At 42.7% G+C, this 11,014-nt stretch overlaps 2 protein-coding genes across 2 annotated transcripts; both read right to left on the bottom strand.

Annotated features, from left to right (window-relative positions):
- Window positions 1-2,639: 2,639 nt before the first annotated feature.
- LOC117885827 (olfactory receptor 12-like) lies at window positions 2,640-3,578 on the bottom strand. The gene has a single exon (XM_034787317.1). The coding sequence runs from the start codon at window positions 3,573-3,575 to the stop codon at window positions 2,640-2,642; it is 936 nt and encodes a 311-aa protein (XP_034643208.1). The 5' UTR covers window positions 3,576-3,578.
- Window positions 3,579-8,786: 5,208 nt separating this feature from the next.
- On the bottom strand, window positions 8,787-9,731 carry LOC117886305 (olfactory receptor 12-like). The gene has a single exon (XM_034787992.1). The coding sequence runs from the start codon at window positions 9,729-9,731 to the stop codon at window positions 8,787-8,789; it is 945 nt and encodes a 314-aa protein (XP_034643883.1).
- Window positions 9,732-11,014: the final 1,283 nt, after the last annotated feature.

Below are 11,014 nucleotides of genomic sequence, written 5' to 3'. Positions count from 1 at the left end.
TCTTCGGCAGGTGCACCGGCTACTGACTTCAGTGAGCGCTAATGGTGTTCAGAGCCACTGAGGACGAGAACAGTAGTTCACACTTGTACTATGCCTCCTGTGTCTGAAATAGTCACGTATGTAGCTGTGAAAATAACCAACTTTTCTACTCACTGGCTGAACTGAAAACCTGAAGAAAAAAAAAAGAATGCATTTTAGGTTGAGCCAAAATTATTTTTTTAGATTGAAAATTTGAAAGAAAGTGTTTTAGATGATGATGATGATGATGATGATGCAGTGAACCAAACAAGTTGAAAAAAAATCTTTTCAGTTGAACAAAAGTTTAGCCAGATTCCCCAAACATAATATTTTGTTTTTCTCATTTTGGAGTTTTTAACCATTCTTCAGAAAATAAAATTGCAGTAAAATTCTAAATGAAAAAGCATTTTTTGAATGAAACAATTAAAGCGATTCCTTTACAAAATGTTGAAAGGAAAAGCTTTGATTTAAAAGCAAATCCATTTTTTTCTCTCCAACTGACAAAATTTTGGAAAAGTCAACTCAAATTTGCCAAATATTTTGGTCAACATAAATCTGAATTTTTCATCCCCAAAGATTTTTGTCAGAATTTTTTTCTGCATCTTATCCAGGAGCTGGTTCCCTCACCTCCTCCATCCTCTGTGCATCCTTATCTATAGTTATGGTTTACATTAACCAATTACCCAGCCCACAGTGAGAGGATGCAAGCCCTTGCTTTGAGTGTCCCTAGCTTCTCTTTGCCAGAAGCTGGAAATGGGAAACAGGGGATGGATCACTCGATGTTCCCTGTTCTGTTCATTTCCTCTGAAGCACCTGGGATTGGCCACGGTCGGAAGACAGGATTCTAGATTAGATGGACCATTAGTCTGACCCAGTATGGCTGTTCTTATGTTCCTAAGGTGAGATTTTACACATACTTTAATCTGTGAGAGGTTAGCCCCCCCAAGATCGACTACACTAGAGAGGTTATGAATAAGTGGGATACTCCATAGTGCAGAGCAGAGACTACACAGCACTTTTTCTATAATCATTACTTTTATTGGCCATCCGAACAATACACAAAACACAAGCTGATAAAGGAGAGAGAGAGACCAATATTAATGTAAGAAGTCCTGGGATATTAGCACTGTCAAGGCTGCTTCCCCACTCTGAACTTTAGGGTACAGATGGGGGGGCCTGCATGAAAACTTCTAAGCTTAAATAAAAGCTTAGATCTGGTCCACTGCCACCACTCTCGAAGCTAATTCCCTTTCCTGGGTAGCCTTGAGAGACTTTTTACCAATTCCCTGGTGAATACAGATCCAAACCCCTTGGATCTTAAAACAAGGAGAAATTAACCATCCCCCCTCCTTCCTTCCACCAACTCCTGTTGATCAAGATCCAACCCCCTTGGATCTAAAAACAAGGAAAAATCAATCAGGTTCTTAAAAAGAAGGCTTTTAATTAAAGAAAAAGTTAAAAATTATCTCTGTAAAATCAGGATGGAAAATAACTTTACAGGGTAATCAAACTTAAAGAGCTCAGAGGACCCCCCTCTAGCCTTAGGTTCAAAGTACAGCAAACAGAGATAAACACTCTAGCAAAAGGTACATTTACAAGTTGAGAAAACAAAGATAAACTAACACGCCTTGCCTGGCTATTTACTTACAAGTCTGAAATATGAGAGACTTGTTCAGAAAGATTTGGAGAACCTGGATTGATGTCTGGTCCCTCTTAGTCCCAAGAGCGAACAACCCCCAAAACAAAGAGCACAAACAAAAGCCTTCCCCCCCGCCAAGATTTGAAAGTATCTTGTCCCCTTATTGGTCCTTTGGGTCAGGTGTCAGCCAGGTTACTTGAGCTTCTTAACCCTTTACAGGTCAAAGGATTTTGGAGTCTCTGGCCAGGAGGGATTTTATAGTACTGTACACAGGAGAGCTGTTACCCTTCCGTTTATAGTTATAACAAGCACCAAGACAGGGATTTTCAAAGGGGCCAAAGGGATTTTATCACTCATCTCCCATTGAATGACAATGGGAACTGGGCACCAATAGCACATACCCCTGCCATCTGAACTGAAAGTAAAAAGGGAAGTTTTCAAAAGTGTGCGCGGGTGTGCGTGCATACACACACACATACACAACATTAAGGCAGAGGACTATTCTTGAGTTCCAGTGTGTGGATCAGCATGATAGAGCAGCGGTCAAATTCCAATACAGATCTCAAACACTCCCATAAGGTTCAGGTGCGTCTCAATCCATATTTCCAAATCAGATGGATTTCTAAGGTACATGAATAGATAACAATGTGCAAAAATGTAACATGAATACACAAAGGTTTGATAGATTTATTTTTAAATCACTCTTATAATGGCATACACCAGAGTTGGGAGTGACATACAAATTTAGAGAGAGATGCGTACAAATGGGAACTGCTAGTTTAGATAGATAGATAGATAGATAGATAGATGGGTTGTATGGAGATAGATAGATAGATAGATAGATAGATAGATAGATAGATAGATAGATAGATAGATAGATAGATGCAGAGGAGAGAGAGAGAGAGAAAGAGAGAGAGAGAGATTTTGACTGTTACTGTACTGAACCCAAAGGATTATTTATCTCAATGTTCATTGAGAAGGTTCATTTTAGAAGCACTGAGGTGATGATTCTTCCCAAAGCTTCTTTCATGTCCTTGTTCCTCAGGCTATAGATGAGGGGATTCAACATAGGGATGACCAGGGTATAAAATACAGACACCATTTTGCTCTGAGCTGGAGCAGATAGCGAACTGGGCTGGGCATATACGAAGGTAAGAGTCCCATAAAATAAAATTACGGACATCATGTGGGAGGTGCAGGTGGAAAAGGCTCTGTGTCTGCCCTCAACAGAGCGAATCCTGAGGATGGCAGAGATGATGCAGGCATAGGACACAAGAATGACCATGGAGGTGCTCACGATGATGAGGCTAGATAAAGTGAACAGCACCAGTTCATTGATGTCTGTGTTGGTGCATGAAAGGCTTAGCAGGGGTGGAATGTCACAGAAGAAGTGATCTATCTCATTGGACCCACAGAAACACAGTGTAAAGGTGAAGACTGTTTGCACCATTGAGTTTACACTGCCGCAAACATAGGAACCCACTAGCAGTTGAACACAAACCTGATTGGACATGGCGACGGGATACAGGAGCGGGTTACAGATGGCGGTGTATCGATCATACGCCATAGCTGCCAGGATGAACGCCTCGGTACTGGCAAAGAGACCGAAGAAGAATAACTGGGTGGCACATCCGTTGAAGGAAATGGTTTTGCTGCCTCCTAGGAAGCTCATCATAGCTTTGGGGGCGATGGTGGAGGAGTAGCAGAGGTCTACTAGCGACAGGTTCATGAGGAAGAAGTACATGGGGGTGTGCAGGGGAGAGTTGGCGCTAATAAGGAAGACCATGGTGGTGTTCCCCAGCACCGTTGTCATGTAAATCACTAGAAACACCACAGAGGGGCCCACCTTGAGCCCCAGACCACTTCCAAACCCCAGCAGGACAAATTCCGTCAGTGCTGTGTGGTTTCTCTCTTTCATTGTCTCTATTTACCTGGGGAAAGTAATGATATAAGCATTTTAAAAAAGAACCAAAGGGCTAAGGAGAATGCAGAAGTCTGCAGGTTCCTTTTGTATCTCACTCTCATTGAAAATAAAGGCACGTCTCCTGTTCACTTAGATAAAAGTGGACTTAACCCTTAGAAATGTCATTACATTTCTTCTTAATAAATCTCCAAAAGTTCTGTTAGAAATTTTGACTTTTCTGCAGTAGAACACCAATTTATTAACTTTTCCATGTAACAAATATTTACAAGAGGGGAATTTTCCCATAAAGTGCAAGATTCTGCTACTCTTATCATGTTCTTACTCACTGAGATCCATGGGACTCCCCATGGAGTGAAGGAGTACTCGACATGAGCTAGTTTGGTGAAATGTGGCCCTCAGTGCACACAGTCCTTTATTTTAAGGCTAGAAGGCAGCAAGATGAGGATTTAGTGTGCATCAAGCCCAAGAGTTTGTGACTGAACTAGAGCATTACTCTCTGTCTCTCAAAATTAGGGAATGCCAGGATTAAAGTTGCCCGTGCAACTTTCATTCACTGCCCTGTACTTATACGTTAAGATTAGACTTGGACAGGTTGTATTTTTAGAGGTACTTAACAGCAAACACACACATTGATGAAAAAGCATTTCCATCAGTAACCGTTAAAATCTACAGACTGGAAAAAACAGAAAAATGCTGCTTCAGAATTTACTGGAGTGTGATTTAAGGTTATTTATTTTGTACATGTTCACATGTGACGCTCACAATTTGTATTTTAGCGGTTATAAAACTTTAGCTTTTTATATCTGAATGTGTACTGTCATTAAATAATTAGTGTCTAATCCCCTTTCTTTGAGCCCCCAATAATTTCCCATAATTGTGAAAATTTAAATTGATAACAATTGAAAAAAGGCTTAAAATAAACGTTGGTATTCTCTGTTGAAATTATATTAAAACATTGAATTATGCCAAGCTTAATTATGATAGAGTCCTTAATTACCTGATCACATATTATTATTTCCACAGTACCCCTGCTCATCCAGTGCACAGGATGGATGGGGCTCACTTACTGAACAGCTATTGAATATTTTGTTTTGTCTTCATTGTTCTATGGGTGACCCCAAGGCTTACTTACTGCACACTATGCAAACCCTGCTGTGGAGAGAGAATTATTAATTCACGCAGGGGCTTTCCTATAGTGCCCATCACTATAGTATCTGCTTCACAAACATCAGTGAATTTGTTTTCGCAGCACTGGAGATGAGGGATTATTATTCTGCCCCCAACCTTTCCCTGTCCCAGTCCTGGCTCTTTCCCAAGCCTGGCTCCTTGTCTCATTTTATTCTCCTCACCGAGTCATTCCCCTCTCCCCAGGCTTCTCAGACCAGTCCCAGTATCCTTCCACAGCCAGTTTCACTCACCTCCTCCATCCAAGATCCCATTTCCCACTGGCTCGCAGTCCCAATCTACCTCATACAATCTCACTATCTTCCCTCCAGCCCCATCTCATTTCCTTCTCCCAGTCTCTTTCCCCAACCAGTGCTGGTTCTGCCCCTTATTTTTAATGTTGCTTTGTTATGGGATTACAGTGATTTCCCAGACTGAAAAGAACTGAGTGTGTTTTTAGTCTTCTTTCCATAAAGATGCTGGCTACCCTCCTCAAAATAACATGCCCAGTGAAGCCAACCGTGTGACCAGTTCCACAGTCCTTACTCTCATTGAGTAGCGCTTACTGATGCAAGTACTTCTGTTGAGTAAGGGGTGGGGAATTGTCCCACAAGTGAGTAACAATTCCTTTTTTCTTTCTTCTTCTTTTCTTAAATATCAGAATTTATTACAAAATGGGAATTTGCGTAATAAGCCAGATCTACCATGGACAAAACTAATTGAACAGAGTGCATTCATATTTGATCAATTGTGCTGGTAACTTGTGTCCACAAAGCATCAGGTTGTATCGGGAAAAGATGTGATGTACTCTGCATAGGAACCCCAGTGTCCCCTATTAGCACCTTTTAGCATGTCACCTTGTGGGAGATTTTCACAGTGCATTGTGGAATACCTTTATGTCTCTCAGAAAATTGAAGGAATCCAGGGGAAAATGTTGACAATTCCCTCTGTGCCATAAAATAGCCTGCTGTTCTCAAGCCCCATGTAAGAATTGTCCACTGCAAAGATGCATACAGTGCAGAGAAACACAGCACTCTTGTCCACTTTATGTATAGAGAAAACAATTCTGGTTTTTTTTGCAAGGCTCTTGTGCTCAGATAGAGTCACCTGAGGACGAGCAAACAGACAGTCCTGTGGATACACCCGTACAACTTTCCAAGACCAGATGCACTCAGCAGAGAGGTGGTTTGGGGCCCATCCAATGAGCACCAAGTGCAGGGACTGGATTATGATACACACCTGGGATGACCAGCAGTTGCTCCAGGAGTTTCACATGTAGAAGCCCACATTCCTGGAGCTGAGGTCCAAGCTCACCCAAACCCTGCAATGCACAGACACAGAGATGAGCACTGTCTCGACAGTGGAGAAAGGAATGCACATTGCCACATGGAATCGTGCAACTTTATCTTGCTACTGGTCAGTGGGGAACCAACTTGATGCTAGAAAATCATTATGGGGTTGGTCATGATGTAGGCATTCCAGGTGAGAAATAATGTCTTTCTGTTCTGGGTAGAAACCCAGGGCAATGTGCAGGAAACAATAGATGAATTCAATGACTTCCTTAACAATGCGGAGTCCTTATTGTGTGCCCCTTTCCCCAAATAAACGTTGAGTACATAAACGACAAGGGTTACTGCTCCACAGTACAGAGGCTTTGGTGAAACCTAGTGGGTGATTTACTGACATGAATGTTGGCTGGTTGGGAAAAGTCCACACCCCTCAACGTTTTAGAAATGCAGGGCTTTTTGAAAGGCTGAAAGTTAGGGAGTTCTCCCCAGACTGTCCAACTGACCTTAACAGGGTTTCTGTGCCAGCTCTGCCTCTCTCTTGGTGACTAGGCCCACCCTTTCCTTCCCTGGAAGCTGTACCACAACAACTTAGAGAGAATCAAGGAGAGGTTAACGATCACCTGGGCAGGTTCAGGATCACTAGGGAGTGGACTTTGAAGGATAGGTAAAAGTGTCTCATGAAAAGGATCAATCTCTGAGGAGGAAAACATTCCAGTAGCTGCTGATGCATGCTGTGCAGTGCATAATATCCTGCGACCAATGGTGAGACCCAACTACTAGGCTTGATGAGTGAGGTGGACAGACTAAAGCTGTAAAAATGTTTCTTCTCCTAGGCCTACAGTTGCAGTAGCATTCCCATTCTATCAACGACACGAGAAGAGAGGGTAGAAGTTGATAAAGTACAGTTCAGAGCTGAAGGGTAATGGTCAAATAAAAAGAGTCCCATTCAATTACATCACATTAAGGCAGACAGCTAAATATTGACCCATTTTATAAATGGTTGCACACAAATACTAGAAGTCGAAATACTACAATGCGTGGGCTTGAGTGACTGATATTAAAGGAGAATATTAACAAAATAAGCATCACAGAAACTTGGTGGAATGATGATAATTAAGGCTAAGATTTAATCACGGGTATTTTTAATAAAAGTCATGTACATATTACGGGCAAGAAACAAAAAATCAGGGGCCTGTGACCTTTCCAAGACTTATACCATAAATACCCGTGATTTAATCATGGGGGGAGGGTGCTGTGATGGGGGGCACTGCGGGGGGGAAGGCCCTGGTACCAGTTGCAGGGAGAAGCCTTGGGAGGGGGAGCTACGGGGGGGCTGCTTTCACTCCAACTGCCGCTGGGGGGCTGGGCAGGGAAGCCCTGGGGGACAGTGGCTGTTCTGGCCATGGCAAGCGGAAGCATTGGGGGGCCAGACACTGCTCCAGCCACCCCAGGACCACTGCTTGGAGTCAGTGATCTGTGGCTGTTCCCGCCACCCCCGGGACTGCTACTGGGGCCCTCTGCATTGGGCCACTGCTTGGGCAGTCCTAGGGGCCAGCTGCCCGGGGATGCCAGAGCAACGGCTGGTGCGACTGGCTGCAGGGCCATCCAAGTTGCTAGCTTCAGAGGTGCTCCGACAGAGCCAGTGTGTCTCCCATTCAACTGTTATCCCGTCTCTTCTTCTGCAGGTGCAACGGCTATTGACTTCAGTGAGAGCAAATGGTGTTCAGAACCACTGAGGGTCAGAAGAGTAGTTCACACTTGTGCCATGCCTCCTATGTCTGAAATAACCACGTATGTAGCTGTGAAAATAACCAACTTTCCTAATCACTGGTTCAATTGAAAACTTGAAAAAAAAAAGAATGTGGTTTGGGTTGACACAAAATTATTTTTTTAGACGACGATGATGATGTTGATGATGATAATGATGATGGCACTTTTTCTATAATAATATTTGGCCATGCAAACAATACATACACCACAAGCTGGTAAAGGAGAGAGACCAATATTAATGTAACAAGTACGGGTATTTCAGCACCAAGGCTGGAATTTTCAAAGAGACCAATGGTATTTTATCACCCATCTCCCATTGAGTGACAATGGGAACTGGGCACCAATAGCACATACCCCTATCATTTGAACTGAAAATAAAAGGGGGCTGTTTAGAAGTGCACATTGTTGGCTTAATGCTGCCCCTCTCCCCGTCCCCCTTTGAAACCAGAGATAAAAATGCCATTGACTGCAACACCGAGTGCTTCTGAAAATCCTACCTTACCTCCTTTCAGCAGGAGCCAGCCAGTAAAGAATGATATAAACACACACACACACACACACACACACATATTAAGCCAAGGGACTATTTTTGAGTTCCAGTGTGTGGATCAGCATTGATAGACCAGTGGTGAAATTCTGACACAGATCTCAAACTCTCCCCAAGGTTCAAGGGCGTTTGAATCCATATTTCCAGACCAGATGCATTTTTAAGGTACATGAATAGATAACAATGTGAAAAAATGTAACATACATACACAGCGGGTTGATTGATTTATTTTTTAAATCACTCTTATAATGGCATACACCAATGTTGAGACTGGTGTACAAATTTAGAGAGAGAGACGAGTACAAATGGGAATTGCTAGTTTAGATAGATAGATAGATAGATAGATAGATAGATAGATAGATAGATTATGACTGTTACGGTACTGGACTTTCCATAACCCAAAGGATTATTTAGCTCAATGTTTATAGAGAAGTTTCATTGTAGAAACACTGAGCTGATGGTTCTTCCCAAAGCTTCTTTCACATCCTTGTTCCTCAGGCTGTAGATGAGGGGATTCAACATAGGGATGACCAGGGTATAAAACACAGACACCACTTTGCTCTGAGCTGGAGCAGATAGTGAACTGGGCTGGGTATACATGAAGGTAACAGTGCCATAAAATAAACTCACGGACATCATGTGGGAGGTGCAGGTGGAGAAGGCTCTGCGTCTGCCCTCAACAGAGCGAATCCTGAGGATGGCAGAGATGATGTAAGCATAGGATATGAGAATGACCATGGAGGTGCTCACGATGATGAGGCCAGATAAAGTGAACATCACCACTTCATTAATGTCTGTGTTGGTGCATGAGAGGCTTAGCAGGGGTGGAATGTCACAGAAGAAGTGATCTATCTCATTGGACCCACAGAAACACAGTGTAAAGGTGAAGACTGTTTGCACCATGGAGTTTACACCGCTGCAAACATAGGAACCCACCAGCAGCTGAATGCAAACCTGCTTGGACATGGCGACGGGATACAGGAGCGGGTTGCAGATGGCGGTGTATCGATCATATGCCATGGCTGCCAGGATGAACGCCTCGGTAGCAGCAAAGAGACCGAAGAAGAAGAATTGGGTGGCACATCCGAGGAAGGAAATGCTTTTGCTGCTTACTAGGAAGCTCGCCATGGCTTTGGGGGCAATGGTGGAGGAGTAGCAGAGGTCTAAGAATGACAGATTCATGAGGAAGAAGTACATGGGAGTGTGAAGGCGAGAGTTGGCTCTAATGAGGAAGACCATGGTGGTGTTTACCACCACTGTTGTCATGTAAATCACCAGAAACACCACAAAGGGGCCCTCCTTGAGCCCCAGACCACTTCCAAATCCCAGCAGGATGAATTCTGTCAGTGCAGTGTGGTTTCTCTCTTTCATTGTCTTCATTTCCTTGAGAAAAGTAATGAGATAATAATTTAAAAATGAATAAAATGGCTAAGGAGAATACACCAGGCTACAGGCCCAATTTCAGCTCACACCCATTGAAAATGAATGCAAGTCTCCCCTTGGCTTAGATAAAAGTGGACTTCTTAATAAATCTCCAGAAGTTCTTTTTAGAAATTTTGACTTTTCTGCAGTAGAACACCAATTTATTAGCTTTCCCATATAACAATTATTTACAAGAGTGCAAGATTCTGCTGCTCTTATCTTGATCTCACTCACTGAGATCCACGGGACTCCCCTTGGAGTGAAGGAGTACTCGACATGAGCTAGTGTGGTGAAATGTGGCTCTCAATGTACACAGTCCTTTATTACAAGGCTAGAAGGCAGCAAGATGAGGATTTAGTGTGCATCAAGCCCAAGAGTTTGTGATTTAAATAGAGCATAACTCTCTCTCTCTCTAAAGTTAGGAAATACCAGGATTAAAGTTGCTTGTGCAACTTTCATTCACTGCCCTGTACATACATTATCACTAGACTTGGACAGATTGGATTTTTAGAGGTACTTGATAGCAAACATACACATTGACAAAAACGGCATTTCCACAACAACCATTGCAATTTACAGACAGGCAGTCAGAAAAACACTGCTTGATAACCTCATAGAGTTTGATTTAAGGATTTATTTTTTTGTACACTTTGACATGTGACGCTCACAATTTGTGTTGTAGCAGTTATAAAGCTTTAACTTTTTATATCTGAATGTGTACTGTCATTAAATAATTAGTGTCTAACCCCCGTTTTTTGAGCCTCTATAATTTCCCATAACTGTGAAAATTTAAATTGATAACAATTGAAAAAAGGCTTATAAATAAACATTGATATTATACAATGAAATTAACCTGATCACATATTATTATTTCGACAGTACCTCTCCCTCATCCAGTGCACAGGATGGATGGGGCTCACTTACTGTACTGTTATTCAATATTTTGTTTTGTCTTCTTTGATCAGTGAGTGGCCACAAGACTTGCTGACTGCACAAGATTCAAACCCTGCTCCAGAGAGAGAATTAATTCCCCCAGGGGCTTTCCTGTAGTGCCCATCACTATAGTATCTGAGCGCTTCACAAACATCAGTGAATTTGTTTTCACAGCACCGGAGATGAGGGATTTTTATTCTGCCCCAACCTTTCCCTTTCCCAGTCCTGGCTCTTCCCCAAGCCTGGCTCCTTGTCCCATCCTATTCTCCTCATTGAGCCAGTCTAAGTCCCCTCTTCTCAGGCTTCTC

This window comes from Trachemys scripta, chromosome 12 (genome assembly GCF_013100865.1).
Source record: "Trachemys scripta elegans isolate TJP31775 chromosome 12, CAS_Tse_1.0, whole genome shotgun sequence".
Taxonomy (NCBI): Eukaryota; Metazoa; Chordata; order Testudines; family Emydidae; genus Trachemys; species Trachemys scripta.
This window is presented reverse-complemented; position numbering and strand designations above follow the sequence as displayed.

What these genes read in the sequence shown, in the direction of transcription:
- LOC117885827 (XM_034787317.1), bottom strand. Translation starts at nt 3,575, where the DNA reads ATGAAAGAGAGAAACCACACAGCACTGACGGAATTTGTCCTGCTGGGG.
- LOC117886305 (XM_034787992.1), bottom strand. Translation starts at nt 9,731, where the DNA reads ATGAAGACAATGAAAGAGAGAAACCACACTGCACTGACAGAATTCATC.